This window comes from Taudactylus pleione, unplaced genomic scaffold (genome assembly GCF_031769625.1).
Source record: "Taudactylus pleione unplaced genomic scaffold, aTauple2 ptg001248l, whole genome shotgun sequence".
Taxonomy (NCBI): Eukaryota; Metazoa; Chordata; class Amphibia; order Anura; family Myobatrachidae; genus Taudactylus; species Taudactylus pleione.
Window position 1 is genome coordinate 618668 of NW_028285648.1, and position 19807 is coordinate 638474.

The window sequence follows — 19807 nt, forward strand, 5'->3', positions numbered from 1 at the left end:
GACATCACGTCACTATGCTTCATAGTGCTTCATGGCTGGTATTTGTAGTGCATAGGTCTGCCACCTCCCAATACAACTAAGCACATTAGTAAATCTGCCACAAACCATTGAGTTTGGCTGGGGAATCTCTGGTCGTCATGAGATCCTTCAGGTTGTTTCGGATCCACGCAGGCATGACGTGTCTGCCATTGGGCAACGGGGCTAGTATTGCCCTGTGTTTATACCCAGAAGAAGAGTGATGCTTGATAGTGTTGGATATGGGCACGGTCACATTCTGACACAGGTGACCACACCAAGCCCCGCGTGATCCAGCCGATCAGCCTGGCATTGAGTGGCAGGATTGGCCGATCTGTGGGGAGCTTCTGGCCACACACGCTGTGGCGCATTCTATAACAGGCTCAAGTTGAAAACCGAAAAAAAATTGGCTGTACTGAGCAGTTGTCTATACAGGCGGAACAAGGGCAGGTAACCTGCAATACTTAGAGCAGGAAATGTACAAAGGGTAATCATTAATACAGAACTGCAGCACACTGTAATAGGGATGGTCATTGAAGGGTTTTCATCAATGTAGCGATCTGTAATTTCCATTGATTGCTTGAACCATCAGTGGATGGGTTGGGTATGAGTTCCCGGTGGTCGGGATGCTGCCGGTCAGAATACCCACAGCTGCATTCTGACAAGACTGAATACCGACCCCCGTAGGTAAGTATACTACTACTGACCCTCCCTCCCCAGTGCCTAAACCTAACCCCCCCCTAGTGCCTAAACCTCTAACCCTCCCCTAATCTCCGATACTTACCTTCGGGATACTGGAAACAGGATCCCGATGCTGGTACTTAGACTGTCCCCAATGGACGTCTCTACTGTGGGACAAGTGACTGTGGTGGGCGAATCAGGGAAGGAAGTTGGGGCTAAGCTGTGCGACAGGAGGGCGGGGGTAAAAAACATTGCCACATTTCAGCCATCGATGCGGAGAACCATCAGACCTGTGCCATAGGTAACAAAACCATCAACTGTCAGTGGTAAACCATCCATGGCCGATGGCCATACCTCCATTGTAAAGTGAGCATTAGGTGGACAGAACAAGGGTAGTATGGTGCACTTGTCTACACACAGAGGATAGCAATAAATACTGAGCGTTGCACCCAGCACAAGATATGCATTACACAATAGTTATCAGGTGCTGGCATTGCAGCCAGTATATAGCAGTTATGCTGCGTGCAGTCTCCTATAGAAATAACACACAAGATACAGAGACTAGTACTACTGACACTGGTGAAGGGCACTTGGCAGGATCTAGCAGCAACCCACTTTAGCAGGGAGCGGCCCTGCCAGTAAATAAGGTCGCACAGTGATGACGTCAGCACATGACGCCACACCGTGCTGGATGACAGATTCCGGCAGATCTCCGGGTCACTCCAGTCTCCCGCCCTCGGAGCGGATCCCGCTGTTCCGCCAGGTACCGTCCGTCGCCGCTGACTGTGTCTCCCGGGCCCGGCCGGAGGGTGTCGCCGCTGAGGGCGCAGTGTGGCCGTCGCCATTTTGTTGGTGGGTTAGGATGAGGCAGATCATGGGGGAAAATTGGCTTTTCTGTATGACTGACACAACTCCTGTGCGTTCCCACCAGCTGTCCCTGCATGGGACAGTATCTCCCTCTCTGTACAGCCCGCTGCACCAGTCATTAACCCCCCTGACCATCCATGACCCATTACAGGAGGGACAAAGTGCTCTACTCCTGGACTTCCATCTTAATTTATGACTGCAGTCACCTGTGTTGAACTTATTACTTGATGAGAAATGTGTTTCACCACAGGTGATGGCTATCCTAAATAAAGAGGCAAGCCCAGGAGCAGAGCATTGTGACTATGGGATCCAAATGTCCCTCACCCAGTGTCTCCCAAACTTGGTCCTCAAGGCACTCTTCACAGGCCAGATTTTAAAGATGTCCATGCTTGAGCACAAGTGACTTAGGGCCTGATTCATCACGGATCGCAACTGCAACCACGTACGCAGATCGGCCGATGGTGCGTACTGCGCATGTGTATATCATACTTGCCTACCCTCCCGATTTGGTCGGGAGCCTCCCGAAAATCGGGTGCCGCTCCCGACCTCCCGGGAAGGCAGGCAATTCTCCCGGCTGCCGCTCACCCCTCCTGTCCCCCCCGCTATAACCCCTGTAACCCCCGCAGCGGATGGTGCCGGTGACGTGATTCGCGTCATTTTGGCCCCGCACCCTGCTGCACAATGCCTATTTTATCGGCATTGTGAAGCGGGGGCGGGACAAACTGCTGCGATCGCGTGACTCCGCCCCCGCCATGCCCACAAGTGACGTCACCTGACCTGCCACTCCCCCTTGTCTCGGCCACGCCCACCCCGTCCTGCCGATCTGGCTGCTCCCTCCCGGAAGGAGCAGCCAGAATGTCGGCAGGTATGGTGTATATGCACCATAGTGTGCGGGCGCAGCGGCAGCATTGCGATCACGCAGATAGAAAGCCATGGCAGGGTGAGTGACAGGCCATCAGCATGTGGGGGTGGTGACGGGGGGAGTGGTCGGAGACACACAGGTGTGCCAGTCCGATTGTACGCCGTTACTTGGGCGTGCATAAATTTGCCACTGCGATTGCATACGCAGCTTGAATAATCACTGCGTGCGACGAGACTTGCAATTTCTGAGACCGGTCAGGGCTGCTGTAATTGTGCGTGACGGGCCGATGTTACCGATGTGTACGCAGGACTGCGAGGTATTACGGACGTGAGAAAGCGGTAATGGGCGTCTCAATGCTGGCTGAGCGTTTGCAAACATTAGCATATTTTCGCAGCTGAATTGCATGCGATTATGCAGCTGAGATCGCAATAGCTATCCATGCTGAATCAGGCCCTTAATTAGTAGTTAAGTCATTTTTGATTTAACCATCTGCTTACCCAAGGATATCCTTACAACCTGGACTGTTTTGATGCCTTGAGGACCAAGTTTGGGAAACCTTTCACTTCACATATAGGATCTAGCCCCCCATCCCATTACTCCATTCTGTGTACAGGGCATGTTCTCCTTGGCCCACAATTTTCTACATAGGAGACAAACCTTTGTCGTTCTATAGGGCCAGGAGTCCCCAGTCCATCACATGGGGTGCATGCTGTGCCTAAATCTCAGCACTAAATTGAAGTCCAGATATGTGGGACAATCAGAAAGCATTAGAAAACAATCCTATACCTCTTTCCAGGTACGTATTGCTGGGCCCTGGGTACATGCATCTAAGCACGTCACTCTTGGTACTGTCCTGTAACGGGGCCCTTGTGAGGACTACAATTCCCATCATGCCATGCTTACCGAATATGATTTGAATGCACTTTCTAAATTCTAAGACAAGAACAGACAAAAAGCTTTCTATGCTGTTACCAGTGTTATATGTACCAGTGTACACTCTGCCCGCCCCTCCCTGTATGTCCTCTAAGCTGGCGGAATAACCATCTCTGTACCTAGGACCATTATATCCCAGCAATTTACATTCCATCCTCCTTATAGGCAAGGAATAGACAAAATAATGTAGATTAAAAGCTGGCGCTTACAGTAAGGGGCTTATTTACTAAACGCCAGCTTTGCTAAATTGCACATTCAGAAATAAAACTGCATACTATTAATGCTGTAAGCGTCATTACTTCCTGACTATTGGTGATTTTAATCAGAGTTAAATAATAGATTGCACCTATGATACTTATCCTTGAGTTTGTGTTTTGTGTCTACTACTAATGGCAGCTCGGTACATAGAGGTATAATACAGCGTTCTCAGTGGTGAGGCGATTACAGCACGGAGTATATGTTTTATAGGTTTATTTATTACCTGTTTTATTTCTATAGCACATACATGTTTCGCAGTGAACAGTCACATCAGTCCCTGTGCCAGTGGAGCTTACAATTTATTTTCCCTATCACAAAGACACACACATGGGTTTATTTTCTTTGTCAGAAGCCAATGAACCTATCCGTATGTTTTTGTAGTGGTAGGAAACCAAAGCACCCAGGGGTAACTCGAATGCTTGGGAGAACATACAAACTGCACACAGATAGTACCTTGGTTAGGAATCGAACTCAGGGTTGTGAGACAGCAATGCTAAACACTATGCCAACCCTGCTGTCATATTCATGCTCCTTTCCCTTCCCAGCACAAATCTGACTTGCAAAATCTTTTATGCCCAGATGACTGTTTCTTTGGCGCATTGCATAGGATAGGAATCCAGCGTCTGTAGCCATGCTTTATCATAGTGGGGAGAAGATGACAGGTAGCCAGTGTACGCTTTACTAATAACTACAGAAACGACATACGTCTTGGTGCTCAGGGTGTGTTCAGGTGCTGTGATTTGTTCAGGTGCTGTGATTTATAACCTGCTCCGATAATACTGAGATTTAAGTACATTGCACATACTAAATTACTCTTTACAGACGTCATCCCTGGGTCATGCCTTCCTACAAGGATCAGAGTCGCATTTCTGAGTTCTTACATCACTCCCTTATGATGAACAAGGACAAGATCATGGAGACAGGAAAGATACTGAATCTGACCCTGGAGATCATATTCCTGCTGACTGGAGAGGTGAGACTGGGAGCCAGCGCCCCTAGTGGAGAGTGTTGCACGAACGTCCCCGTTAGGTGCTCTTCTGCTGTGAATTGGGTGCTGTTACGTTATACATGACCTTGCGTTACACTGGAAACTTGCACATAAAAATGACTTGTCGAGCACCTAAAAAGGAAAGGTTTTAACACATATACATGCTACACCGTAGAAATCGGTTTTGAGCTATTTCATAAATATCTTTTATTCTGAGACTCCGGCGTGACACTGTTTTGTAGATACCGCATTGCGTATTTTGCTGAGCGCACTGCATTGTGAAAGTATGACGCACGGCTTGGAGTTGGGCTTGCTGTCTGTCTGTTACACTCTGCAATAACACGTTACAACAGACAAACATAAATAAAGGTTGTTGTAAGATGGCCGGGGACAGACCGAGAGTCAGACAGACGGCAGCGAGCTGTTACCTGTTTGTACTTAGTAGGTTCATGGTAAATGTTACTGTGAGGCATAGGGATAGCGTAACCTGCTTCAGAGTCACTGGGTATTCTCTCTCATATTTAGGCACCCATGGTAGAAAACAGTAAGAATAATATAATAATTACATTCTGCAAAAAGAAAACCTCACGTCTCTTTATACGACCTCAAATTTATTACTTCACTCCACTTTACCTAGAAGTTTCTATAAAATGGGATTTACCGATGGCACAACCTAATATGTTCTTGAGTATACTTATTAACTATTGTCATTGTATACAGGATTTTGTGCTAACAAAGAAGCAGAATGATCCGGCCGCAGGCAGCAATAACTCCTGTCTGTCAGACCAGAGTCCCGTCACGGAGCCTCCATCTTGCTCCCTGGCACATGAGGGAACTACAGACCAGAAGACTCTGAAACCTGACAGGGCTGCTCTCCGTGTGAGTGAGAAGGTGGGCACAGCGCCATCTGCTGAGATGGAAAGTATAAAAGAAAAATAGAATTATTCATGTTTTCTCTCACTTGTCTATGTCAGGTCCCGGTGAGGTGTGAGGATGTCGCTGTTTTCTTCTCCGTGGAGGAGTGGGAATATCTGGAGGGACATAAGGAACGTTACAAGGATGTGATCATGGCGAGCCACCAGCCTCCTGTTTCTGCCGGTACGGCATAAGTACTTGTGGTGAATGCTTCATTTACACGGAGGCCGCCATTTTGCGAGCTGAGGCACTGTTTCCAGAGAATGCTGGCAATCACTACACAGGGCACCAGAGCCCTGCAATTACTGAGTAATAATGGGAATATTGGCCCTCATTCAGAGCCGCTCGCTAGCGGCCGTACGCTTGTTCCGAGCGATGTTCGCACATCTGCGCATGCGTACGGTTTTTAGTACGCATGCGCGAAGCAGTCAGTGCGGCCGAAAATCGTTTGTACGCTATATAGCGAGTGCCTGCTATTTTGAGTGACAGAATGAGGCGTATATGGGTGGTAACAGGGGAAGGTGCTTGAAAACGGGGGAGTGGAATTCGAACGCAGGCGTGCTTAAAGGTCAAAACGGGCGTTTTAAGGGAGTGCACAATTAATACAGCAGCGTCATTGACCACGTCACTTGGTTTTTTTAACTCAGAACTGCTCGCAAAATAGCGGTTGAAAAAACCAACCACAAGAATAGCGAGCAGTTCATACGCTGTACGATGTACTCGATTAATCTAATAAATAGCGGACATGACGTATGGTGCGAGCGGCCAGGGGGCGTTTTTATCAAATAAACGAGCGTATGTTTTGCTCGCTCGTTCAGACTTAGAGGTGTGAACAGACTGCAATTTGCGAACGGATCATTTGAATAGCCACCCCTTGTTTTTGAACGAACGACCGCAAATAGCGAACGGCTCTGAATCAGGCCCATAGTCATCTACTCCTATTACACATTGGCTATTTAGTCCACCCTGTATTTGCACCACCAGAGAAGCATAGTAACTGATACGTGGCCCTCATTCGGTATGTGTGTGTGTGTGTATATATATATATATATATATATATATATATATATATATATATATACACCGAATGAGAATATATATAAACACATGCTTACCGCCTCCCCCCACATAAACGCACTTTGAGTTGCTACAGCAGGAAGTCGGTGCACATCAAAGCGTATTCCTCCGTGCGCTTGATAAATGAACCCTTCCATATGCAGGCTACACATGCATTTTATATTTGTGTAATGTTATCAACAGGCTGTGACCGTGCCAATTCCGAGAGGACCACAGAGGAAGAGGGAGTACAAAGTCCCAGTCACCCTCCGAAGCCTGTTCCGGATAATGTCAGCCATGGTCAGTGACATGTACACAGATAGGAATTTTGCTGACCGTGTGTGATCTGTGTGTGATCCGTGTGTCATCTCTGTGTGTGTGATCCGTGTGTCATCTCTGTGTGTGATCCGTGTGTCATCTGTGTGTGATCTGTGTGTGATCTGTGTGTGATCCGTGTGTCATCTCTGTGTGTGTGATCCGTGTGTCATCTCTGTGTGTGTTCTGTGTGTGATCCGTGTGTCATCTGTGTGTGATCTGTGTGTGGGTAATTAGTTGGTTGCAGCTGCCCACAAAGAAAAGTTGTGTATTCTTATTAAAAATATATATATATTTGTAAAAAATAGGCTGCGCAAACCTGTAATCATTACCCAACAATTTATCACTATATAATCAATTTGATATTTACTACAAAACTTTCACATGAATCAAGATAAATACAAAAAGTGAAGCAGCATATGCTGTAGAACACTTCATTCATAATATGCACAATATAGAGCACAATATAGAGCACAATATAGAGCACAATATAGAGCACAATATAGAGCACAATATAGAGCACCTAGGGTACAATATAGATCACCTAGAGCACAATATAGATCACCTAGAGCACAATATAGAGCACAATATAGAACACCTAGAGCACAATATAGAGCACCTAGAGCACAATATAGAGCACCTAGAGCACAATATAGATCACCTAGAGCACAATATAGATCACCTAGGGTACAATATAGAACACCTAGAGCACAATATAGATCACCTAGGGTACAATATAGATCACCTAGAGCACAATATAGATCACCTAGAGTACAATATAGATCACCTAGAGTACAATATAGATCACCTAGAGCACAATATAGATCACCGAGAGTACAATATAGATCACCTAGAGCACAATATAGATCACCTAGGGTACAATATAGATCACCTAGAGTACAATATAGATCACCTAGAGCACAATATAGATCACCTAGAGCACAATATAGATCACCTAGGGCACAATATAGATCATCTAGAGAACAATATATAGCACCTAGAGTACAATATAGAGCACCTAGGGCACAATATAGATCACCTAGAGCACAATATAGAACACCTAGGGTACAATATAGATCACCTAGGGTACAATATAGATCACCGAGAGTACAATATAGATCACCTAGAGTACAATATAGATCACCTAGACAGGGGTGTATCTAGTGATCCAAGCGCCCCTGGCAATGTAATGGACTGGCGCCCCCCACCCCCCCATGCAGTGCCCCCAGTAGTAATCCCCCAGTAGTAATCCCTCCTATGCTGCATTGGCCCTAGTAGTAGCCCCCCTATACAGTGCCCCCAGTAGTAGCCCCCCTATACAGTGCCCCCAGTAGTAGACCCCAGTAGTAGTCCCCCCCCCTATATAAGTGCCCCCAGTAGTGGCCACCCCCCTAAATTGCCCCCAGTATTGACCACCCCTATACAGTGCCCCCAGTAATGGCAACCCACCCCCATAAATTGCCCCCAGTCGTGGCCACTCCTATACAGTGCCCCCCAGTAACAGGCATCCCCCCATAAAGTGCCCCCAGTAGCTCCCACCCCCTATTTCAGTGCCACCCTGTAGTGCCAGGCTTGCATACACAAACACACACACAAAGAACAAAAAAAAAATTCAACTTACCTGATCCCCGCTCCTGACGCGACCGCCGCTGTCCGCTCTGAGTCCCGGCCGCTCTTCTCCTGGATGGGAGAGACGTCATGACGTATGACGTCTCTCCCATCACATGCTGCGGGGGGAGCCGGCCCATTAGTGAGCTCCAGCCGGCTCCCTCCGCGGGCGACGCAGCAGCTAATGAGAGTCTGTCTGACTCTCATTGGCTGGCTGCTATTATAAACACACAGCTGCCGCTGGCGGCTGTGTGTTTGTAAATGGTGTAGGGCAGACCGCTATCACTGCGGTCTGCCCTACACTTGTGGGGCCGGGGGACTTGTCTACCCCATGGCTACTGGTGGCACTGCCGGACGGCGCCCCCCTTTTGGTCGGCGCCCCTGGCAAGTGCCATCCTGGCCAATGGGTAGGTACGCCCCTGCACCTAGAGTACAATATAGATCGCCTAGAGCACAATATAGATCGCCTAGAGCACAATATAGATCGCCTAGAGCACAATATAGATCGCCTAGAGCACAATATAGATCGCCTAGAGCACAATATAGAACGCCTAGAGCACAATATAGAGCGCCTAGGGTAGAATATAGATCACCTAGGGTACAATATAGATCACCTAGGGTACAATATAGATCACCTAGGGTACAATATAGAACGCCTAGAGCACAATATAGATCGCCTAGAGCACAATATAGATCGCCTAGAGCACAATATAGATCGCCTAGAGCACAATATAGAACGCCTAGAGCACAATATAGAGCGCCTAGGGTACAATATAGATCACCTAGGGTACAATATAGAGCACCTAGGGCACAATATAGATCACCTAGAGCACAATATAGAGCACCTAGAGCACAATATAGATCACCTAGGGTACAATATAGAACACCTAGGGTACAATATAGAACACCTAGGGTACAATATAGATCACCTAGGGTACAATATAGATCACCTAGGGTACAATATAGATCACCTAGAGCACAATATAGATCACCTAGGGCACAATATAGATCACCTAGGGCACAATATAGAGCACCTAGGGCACAATATAGATCATCTAGAGAACAATATATAGCACCTAGAGTACAATATAGAGCACCTAGGGCACAATATAGATCACCTAGAGCACAATATAGAGCACCTAGGGTACAATATAGATCACCTAGGGTACAATATAGATCACCTAGAGTACAATATAGATCACCTAGACAGGGGTGTATCTAGTGATCCAAGCGCCCCTGGCAATGTAATGAACTGGCGCCCCCCACCCCCCCATGCAGTGCCCCCAGTAGTAATCCCCCAGTAGTAATCCCTCCTATGCTGCATTGGCCCTAGTAGTAGCCCCCCTATACAGTGCCCCCAGTAGTAGCCCCCCCCTATACAGTGCCCCCAGTAGTAGACCCCAGTAGTAGTCCCCCCCCCTATATAAGTGCCCCCAGTAGTCCCCCCTATATAAGTGCCCCCAGTAGTGGCCACCCCCCTAAATTGCCCCCAGTATTGACCACCCCTATACAGTGCCCCCAGTAATGGCAACCCACCCCCATAAATTGCCCCCAGTCGTGGCCACTCCTATACAGTGCCCCCCAGTAACAGGCATCCCCCCATAAAGTGCCCCCAGTAGCTGCCACCCCCTATTTCAGTGCCACCCTGTAGTGCCAGGCTTACATACACAAACACACACACAAAGAACAAAAAAAAAATTCAACTTACCTGATCCCCGCTCCTGACGCGACCGCCGCTGTCCGCTCTGAGTCCCGGCCGCTCTTCTCCTGGATGGGAGAGACATCATGACGTATGACGTCTCTCCCATCACATGCTGCGGGGGGAGCTGGCCCATTAGTGAGCTCCAGCCGGCTCCCTCCGCGGACGACGCAGCAGCTAATGAGAGTCTGTCTGACTCTCATTAGCTGGCTGCTATTACAAACACACAGCTGCCGCTGGCGGCTGTGTGTTTGTAAATGGTGTAGGGCAGACCGCTATCACTGCGGTCTGCCCTACACTTGTGGGGCCGGGGGACTTGTCCACCCCATGGCTACTGGTGGCACTGCCGGACGGCGCCCCCCTTTTGGTCGGCGCCCCTGGCAAGTGCCATCCTGGCAAATGGGTAGGTACGCCCCTGCACCTAGAGTACAATATAGATCGTCTAGAGCACAATATAGATCGCCTAGAGCACAATATAGATCGCCTAGAGCACAATATAGAACGCCTAGAGCACAATATAGAGCGCCTAGAGCACAATATAGAACACCTAGAGCACAATATAGATCGCCTAGAGCACAATATTAGATCGCCTAGAGCACAATATTAGATCGCCTAGAGCACAATATTAGAACGCCTAGAGCACAATATAGAACGCCTAGAGCACAATATAGAACGCCTAAAGCACAATATAGAACACCTAGAGCACAATATAGAACGCCTAGAGCACAATATAGATCGCCTAGAGCACAATTTAGATCACTTAAATTGGCCGACACATCTAAAAATAATTTTGTTGCTATGTGTTTGCTGTATCTTGTAACAAAGTTGTACATGATGCTCTCCAATAGCTGGGAAAAGGTAACTATGGACAGAATCAAAGCTCCAATGTTAGAATATATGCTGAAGTGTGTTATAAGGTAATATTACCGTCATCAGAGGATTGTAATCTGGTAGAAGAGCTGATTGAAATGCTGATTGTTGCTCTTAATAACCGGAGCATATATTCTAACATTGGAACTTTGATTCTGTCTATATCAACCTTTTTCCGTGACATGTACAGTCTATATACACGCTTCACACATGCTTCATTCTCTCTCTACACGCTTCACACATGCTCTACATGCTTCATTCTCACTCTACGCGCTTCACGCTGGCTGTAAACGCTTATACAACTGATTTTATGTCAGTATCGTAAATGATTTTATCAGAATAACTTACAGATGTGTTTATATTTAGAGATTTGCTCCTCTCCTATGTTTTTGAAGGAATTTTAGTCACTTTGCTGAACTGGATCAGTCGTCGCACTAGCACCGCTTTCTGTCTACAGTGGAGGCCGCCATTTTGTTGGCTACACCCATGTCTATGAGAATGTAGATTTCAATTCGCTAGGAACTAATGACCTTCCTGATAGGATGTATTCTCTTGAGCATAAGCTCCACCCACAACATAGCTGCAATCACATCCTTCCTTTTGTACAGGGGGAGGGATCTCCTCTGCCTTCCAGCCCGCCGCCTGGTACTGTGACGCAGCCGGTGTCGCATCTGAAAGTCGTGTTGCTCTGACGTTGGGTCAGTGCGGTGCGGCTTTCGGCCACGTCGCAGTGCTGGGCAGGTGGCGGACGGCTGGGGAGAACATTGCGATGTGTGTTGGAGACATGTAGATTAAATTGCGGCCTTTTCAGACTACACACGATTCCGGATGTTTCCGATGGATCTCTGCTGATTATGATGGCAACTGCACGCCTGTCAGAGCCTAGTCATTTTTTGGGGGGATGGGTTTGCCGATGATTTTAAAAACCGCTGCTTATTAAATCAGGCGGTTTCTATGCTGTACACAGGCTAAAATGTAGATGTGCTATTATATTCGGTGTTGTGGCTGTTTTCCCCGTAGTAAATCGGTGGGATGCAAAACCGCTGCCGAACCCGATGCTTAGTAAATTTAACCCTTTGTGTGTGTGTTTTATATCCATACTAAACCATAATTTACTCACATTTTACAATTACAATATCATTAACATGCTTAATTAGTCATTTTGTAACGAAAAAATAATGTTCTGCAGATATGTCAAACTCTGTTTCCATTCCCTGTAGATGGACGTAATCCTAGGAATCCCCCAGACCGATGTGAGACCCCTCTGTACTCTCCAGGGTCTACAGAGGAGGAGAGCAGGACTGTGATACAGGAATATCAGGTAGGGGAACCTGGTCTGACCTCTCCCAGCTCTGCTTCCTCACATGTCTCACATTGCAGTATATTGTGTTATTCTCATGTCCTCTCCCTGTGTGTGAGCCTTAAAGAGATGTCCCGTGTAATGTGTAGATGGGACACGAATGTGACACATGTTCTTGTATGACAGGCTGAGCCGGGAGCCGCGATATATCACCAGCAGTGTAAGGAAGAGGCTGAGCTGGCTGAGATCTGCCCAGGTGAGAGAGGGGCAATGGATGGAATGTACATAGAACTAGAAATGTCCACTTTCCTATACGTTATGTTATAGTGTATAAATGTAGGGTGTACTCTGACCTCTGCCAGGCATGGACGGGCAGCTTATCTCAGTTACCAGGTTAGTTGAGCATCAGTGTTGCGATCTTCAGTCATGGCGCCTGTCCTGATCTTAGTCCTATACATTCACTACGCTGCCCAGTGATGTCACGCCCTGTCCTGATCTTTGTCCTATACATTCACTACGCTGCCCAGTGATGTCACGCCCTGTCCTGATCTTAGTCCTATACATTCACTACGCTGCCCAGTGATGTCACGCCCTGTCCTGATCTTGGTCCTATACATTCACTACGCTGCCCAGTGATGTCACGCCCTGTCCTGATCTTTGTCCTATACATTCACTACGCTGCCCAGTGATGTCACGCCCTGTCCTGATCTTAGTCCTATACATTCACTACGCTGCCCAGTGATGTCACGCCTTGTCCTGATCTTAGTCCTATACAGTCACTATGCTGCCCAGTGATGTCACGCCCTGTCCTGATCTTAGTCCTATACATTCCCTACGCTGCCCAGTGATGTCACGCCCTGTCCTGATCTTAGTCCTATACATTCACTACGCTGCCCAGTAATGTCACGCCCTGTCCTGATCTTAGTCCTATACATTCACTACGCTGCCCAGTGATGTCACGCCCTGTCCTGATCTTAGTCCTATACATTCCCTACGCTGCCCAGTGATGTCACGCCCTGTCCTGATCTTAGTCCTATACAGTCACTATGCTGCCCAGTGATGTCACTGCCCAGTCCTGATCTTAGTCCTATACATTCACTACGCTGCCCAGTAAGGTCACGCCCTGTCCTGATCTTAGTCCTATACAGTCACTACGCTGCCCAGTGAGCATAATTGTGGGGCCTATGGGTTCTGTGTGTCCTGATACATCACCTCCCTCGCGGGAATCCTTGGGGGTAAATCAGTGTTGCCATTCTGCTCTACAGCTTAGATCTACTCAGTGCTAATTGCCAGCACAAAGTCGGATTGTATCCAAGACAACTCGTTACACCCGTCCCCGCTAACCGCTCTTTTCGCTGTCGCAGATGACGGTGTCCGTGGCAGCAGAATGGACTATGAGGCGTCTGGGAAGGGGGTGTTTATTTCCTAGGTTCTATATCATTCTGCTAGTTGGGGGATCACTATAAACATATTTGTCTCAATGGAATGATGCTGCAGTTGTTGTCATTTATGCAGATATATGTAAATCTCTGTGTCCATCCCCCGCAGGTGGATGCAGTCCTCCACATCCGGCAGACCGATGTGAGACCCCTCTGTACTCCCCGGGAGAGGAAGAGAGCGGGACTGTGACACAGGAATATCAGGTAGGGGAACCTGGTCTGACCTCTCCTTCTCACCTTGCACAGTATTATGTTGTTATGTCCTCGTCTCTGTGTGCCTGAAGTGATGTCCCATGTAGCATGTAGACGGGACACGTATGTGACACATGTTCTTGTATGACAGGCTGAGCCGGGAGCCGCGATCTATCACCAGCAGTGTAAGGAAGAGGCAGAGCCGGCTGAGATTAGCCCAGGTGAGAGAGACGCAGCCGCTCTGGGGCTAAATTATTGGTGGATGGGGAGGAGCGGATGGAATGATATTTATTAGTAATAAGTAATGTAGTGTGGTAAGAAACTCATTGCACTTAGTGGAGTTAAAGATCCTGACCTGGGACACTGCTTTCCTGGTTACTATTACCACAGTTAGAAGGTTTTCAGAGCTGGAGCTTGTAAGTCTCTATTTTCCATCTTCCATGAAATCAGGACTGTTCTCCTGTTACACCTTCCTCCCCGCCCAGTGTGGCCTCCAGCTTCTGCCTAGATCAGGACATTGTGATTCTGGCCTTAGATCAGCTTTGGAAGAAAAGGGATCTTTGGGGCGATAGCCTGGCTACGTGCCCTGTGTCCATAGTATGGATGACGTTCTGGCCCTCTGATGCCCGCAAAAGAGGATTGAGCAGTGTCAGAGCATTGCTGGGCGGTTTGCTCTGGTGATTATCTGGAAATTTGTGAAGGAACATGTTCCCGGATGGGTGAGAGGTTCCTGTGCAGCATGGCGGCGGAGCTTCAGCGGAGCAGCTGCGCCCAGGAATTTCTGAGCGTCTCCCGTAGTAACAGTTTAGAGATGTCGCCTCACATGGATGAAAGAGGAAATATTTTTTCTATACTTATGTTAAATACTTCTCTGGGGGTCCAATGGTGGATACTAGTTGCCCACGTTCTGCGCTCTTGTTTTAGTGATGATGTGGGACCCTCGGCAATCAGGAGCTGAACCCCATCCCCAGGTCGTGGTGTTTTTTTTGTAGCTTGTGCCTACTTGTAGGTGCTGCTGCCAGGCAAAGTCCATCGTTCTCTTTGGGGTACCAGGTGAGAGCTGGAGGCCCAACTAAACTTCTTCTCAATTCCAGAGCTTATTGCTTACTACAACCGCTCTTTACTCCTGTCCTCGCCAGCGGTTCTTGACCCTATAGCCGCTGACAGTGGCCATGGCAGGAGAGTGAACCATCGGGAAGGAGTTAGGGGACGAGGGGTGATTATTTCCCGGACTTTGGATCTATACTGTGTTGCTGGTTGAGGAATCACTGTAAATATGGGCCTGATTCAGAGCCGGACACTCTGAACGAGCGCCCGCTCTTAATCAGGGCGTTTTTTCTTTCCTAATGTTGCGGCCTCTTGGCCGCTCGCATAGCTGTGGGTTACTACCCACAGCTTATGCGAGCGTCCATGATGATGGTCAAGACCATCGCGACCATCGGGCTTGCGGTAGGATCTCGTCTGCCGCAAGCCCAGGAGTGCTTTTGGCTCTATCACAGCCGAGAGCACTCCCATTGACACTTGTGATGTCAGTGGGGCCGGCCCCAGACGGGAAAGCGTTCCCATGGGAACGCCTCCGTCTGGGCAGCCACGCCTCCGGCACACGCACCAAAGGGGGCGTGCTGTCACTCAACATCGACAGCACGCACCCGTTGTAGCGAGACCCATAGCGACGGAGTGCCCATCGCTATCCGGGTCTCGCGCATGCGCACTGGCCCAACATTGACCCGCTTGCGAGCGGATCTGAATCAGGCCCTTTGTTAGCAGACAGTGTTGTCATTTCTGCAGATATATGTAAATCTGTGTCCATTCTCCACAGGTGGATGTAATCCTACACATCCCGCAGACCGATGTGCGACCCCCCTGTACTCGCCGCGGTGTATAGAGGAAGAGAACAGGACTGTCAGCCAGGACTATCAGGTAGTCTGACCTGTCCCAGATCTGAAGAATATTGTGTTATTCTCAAGTCCCCATCGTCCTGTGTGTGAGAGTCCTGCAGAGATGTCTGGTGTCATGTGTGGGTGGGACACGTATGTGACACATGTTCTTGTATGACAGGCGGAGCCAGGAGACGGGATATTTCAGCGGCAGTGTAAGGAAGAGGCCGTAACTGCTGAGATCAGCCCAGGTGAGACTCTAAGTAAAGACCGTTCTAACGGAGGGGATTCAATGAAGCAAGAGGGACGCGACGAGCCGATCCGCAATGCCAGATCGCGCCCGTTCACATCCCACGTTCTGCCTCAGACCCCCATAGAGATGGCAGGAGAACTTGCAATGTTGGCAATACCATATACAAATACACTATGTCCTCATAGACCTATCCTTTTCCCGCTATGGTGCACAAGGCGCCTGGCGCAATTTAGCCGCTCTGCCACGGGTGGCGTTTCCTGGACTTTCGTACTTTTTCCTGAATTTAACGTTGTAGCCGCATACAATATTGCTTACAGAGTTCTAGGCGCTAAGGATTAGTACTTTTGCCACAAAGGAATTGGGATAAGTTGCAGATTAAGCACAAAGATACGTGGCGCGATGAATGGCGCGGCTCACTCGTATCGGACCTCCGCTTCCTGCCTTGTTACCAGTTTAGTGTCTCAGTCACAGCTGCCAGCGAAAGTCTATGGCGAGGCGCACGGTGCGGCTTATTTACAAAGTCCGTGGCATGGTACGAGTTTATTTCGCACGATTCGACGATAGGTTTATGTGGGCACGTCTGTACGGTTGATGTATACAGCTGGGAATAGCGGCGATGACCGACCATCGCTTAGAAGTCCCCTAATAGTGTTATTTATCGATCTGATGGGCGTCTCATGGGCGTGTCGGACGACTTTCGTGCTTGCTTGGACGAGCGGTCGGAGACAGGATGTCTGTTTCTGACAGATCGTTTGTACTCCGAATGTGGTGGGTGTAAGTCCCCATACTAACTAAGTATGACGGCTTGGCCTCCCGCGTGAAGACGGATGGGTAATCGGCTTAGGCGGGCGAATCCTCGCATTACCACAAGTTAGTTAGCAGACTGCCACAGCCGTACGGAGAACTGACTGCAGGCTCCGAATCAGACGCTACGCGTCCTATCAATATTCCCAGATTTTTCAAGGAACGTATCCATTATTATTCTATGTTATTGTGACGCTAGACGTCTCATTCCTGGGATGAACCCCTAGAACCGGTCTAGTCGTGGTCTCGGCCTTTAGCCGCCCCTTCTCCATTAGAGAGAACGGTGCCAACCAGTAGCTTCCGCCTCCTAGGAATAGCGCGGATCATGTTCTGGGCAGACAGCGAAACAGAGTAATTAAATTCCAAGCAGTGTGACTGCGCCTATAGGGTCTCATTCTGCGTCGTATGGATGTCTGATCATGGTCGCTAACGGCGAGTTTTTGCACACAGCGCATACGCGGATGGGAATTTACGCATTTTGTGTGTATGTCTGTCCTATTCTGAGTCAGGAGGCACCTAGTGTTTTATTCACTAATATGTTTGTTGCAGGTTTGTTGGCTGGCTGGGACGTCGAAGAAGTTTCCCCTCACATGCTGCTTCCCGTCCAAGTTCATGAAAATAATGCACCCACTCCTGACTTTCCTCTAGGGATTATTCCGAGTGAAAACTCCGCTAAGAGGAGCTTGAGAAAAGCTTGTGCTGTTCTGGACAAGGATCCGGCCCTAGAAAGACAAATACAATTCACAGATCTGTATAAGAAACGGCGCAAAGTCGATCATTCATCAGTGAGTTTTATTAACCATAGCGACGGGAACCAGAACAAGGAGAAAGTCTCAGAGAGGATGGTCTACAAGTGCCGCCAGTGCAGAAGGACCTTTTGCAGTGAAATGGATCTGGCTACTCACCAGAGGACGCACGGTGCTGAAAGAAGGTACTCCTGCGCTGAATGTCCGCAGAGCTTCACGGACAACTCCGTCCTGGAGGCACATCAGTGGAATTTTCATAGACGAGACCTTGGAGCGATTGGTGCCCCGCAGAGACCTCCCCCAGAAGATAGACCGTTCTCTTGTTCCGAGTGTGGGAGATCTTTCACTAAGAAGTCAACGCTCGTCAAACATCAGAGGATTCACACCGGGGCGTTTGCCTGTCCCGACTGCGGCAAATGTCTGTCGGATAAAACCGGCCTCATTTTACATCGCAGGACTCACACCGGGGAAAAGCCATTTGCCTGTTCAGAGTGCGGGCGACGTTTCACCCAGATGTGCCACCTTGTCACCCACCAGAGCGTGCACACGGGAGAGAAGCCCTTTGCTTGCGCGGAGTGCGGCAAATGTTTTTCCGTCAGATCCGTCCTTGCCGCCCACCAGGCCATCCACGCGCGGCATAAGATATTCCGTTGCCCGGAGTGTGGAAAGTCTTTTACGCAGAAAGCCGCCCTTGCCACCCATTGGAGGGTCCACTCGAAGGAGCCCGCTTCCACGTCTTGATTGTGGAGCAAATGTTATGCCTCTGGGGCAACTTTGGGTGGGATCATCGGACTCTGCCGTAGTATGTAGACAAAGAAACAGCTAAAAAATTAGTCTGTAAAACGATCACAAAAACACTTATGGTATTAAAAATAACTTGAGTCTCTAACGTCCACATTTGGTCTTATTTTTTTATTAAATTGTACAATGTGTTGCATAATGGTGGGATTTAGTTCTTATCGAAGTGAACAGTTACACATGTGACCATTGGAGTGATTACAAATGAACACACTTTATTTAGCAAACAAACAAACAATTAACATACAAAGTATACAGTACACTCAACATTTGTCTATGTATTCAGGTGACACCGGTGATTCATTATCTTCAACATAAGATGTAGTTCATGTTCATTTGGGGAGCCCTCGTTTTATCAACAGTCAGGTCTTTCGATTCACATTTTAGGCACCCTACTGCAGTCTCAGGTCCATACGCGAGCCAATGAGCCTTTGTCTAGGTCTTGATTTATATACCATAGTCTGGGTGTTGGCTTTCCGGATATTAAGCCCATATTAGTTACTGGTACAACATAGCATGGACCATTCATATGTGCAGTAAGCACTAAGATATACTCAGAGAAAGAAATACAGTAATGACATGTCCTAGAATGTCTGGAGTTACTCTGTCCCAAAGCCCCTTTGCCTAGAAAAAAAGTGGATCACTGTCAGTAACACATAATGCTTAACATCTCTACACTTCTTACAATGGTCACCCCACTGGAATGTGGATAACTGTCTACAACAAACACCTTATAAGGTCTTAAGGGCTCATTATACATCTCTGCTAATGACAGGTACAAGTAGGCCCCTAAATATTTGTCTTGTCTGACCCCAAAGATGAATCTGACCATTCTGTGCATAGACTAGAACTACATGAATACAATGTCCTTTCTACTTCAGGGTCCATAGGGGTCCACAGGGTGACCTTGGGGTATAGCTGGATCCTGGATCCTCGGGCACCACGGAGTTAAAGCTTTTAGCTGCTCCCAGGATGCACTTGGGTCCAACCTCCCCTATACCCCGCCCCCGAGCCACAGGCACCTCAGTTTTAGATGGTGCCCGGCCGGAGTCGGGTCACCCTGCAGGAGCAGCCCCCTAAAGCTTTTAATTTTTTATTTAACTTAGTTAAATTTATTTATTTTTTACTATAAGTTTTTTCTCTAGAGCAGCAGCGCTGGGCTGTCTGTACAGACTCCCACGCTGCCGCTCCTTCTCCCTGCTGGCGCCGCGACGCCAGCACTGAACTGGGGATCGCGGCGGGGGAAGCCAGAGTCTGTACTAGCCGGACTCTGGTTTCCCCCGGGACTGCTGCCGGAAGACGCCGGGGAGATCAGGTAAGCCGCGCACCGC

The 19807-nt window shown here is 48.4% G+C and overlaps 1 protein-coding gene across 5 annotated transcripts; it reads left to right on the forward strand.

Annotated features, from left to right (window-relative positions):
- The first annotated feature begins 1367 nt into the window (after nucleotides 1-1367).
- On the forward strand, nucleotides 1368-18573 carry LOC148450949 (uncharacterized). Of its 5 annotated transcripts, none has more exons than XM_088462465.1 (13): nucleotides 1368-1548; nucleotides 3099-3221; nucleotides 4439-4589; nucleotides 5325-5495; nucleotides 5579-5702; nucleotides 6780-6875; nucleotides 12288-12388; nucleotides 12554-12623; nucleotides 13916-14010; nucleotides 14150-14219; nucleotides 15818-15918; nucleotides 16057-16126; nucleotides 17482-18573. In XM_088462465.1, the coding sequence occupies exons 2-13, from the start codon at nucleotides 3172-3174 to the stop codon at nucleotides 18417-18419; spliced, it is 2037 nt and encodes a 678-aa protein (XP_088318591.1). In that variant the 5' UTR covers nucleotides 1368-1548; nucleotides 3099-3171; the 3' UTR covers nucleotides 18420-18573. The 5 variants fall into 5 exon arrangements, with proteins under 5 accessions (XP_088318591.1, XP_088318593.1, XP_088318594.1 ...); XM_088462467.1 differs by having other exon boundaries at nucleotides 5325-5483; XM_088462466.1 differs by having other exon boundaries at nucleotides 1397-1459.
- Nucleotides 18574-19807: the final 1234 nt, after the last annotated feature.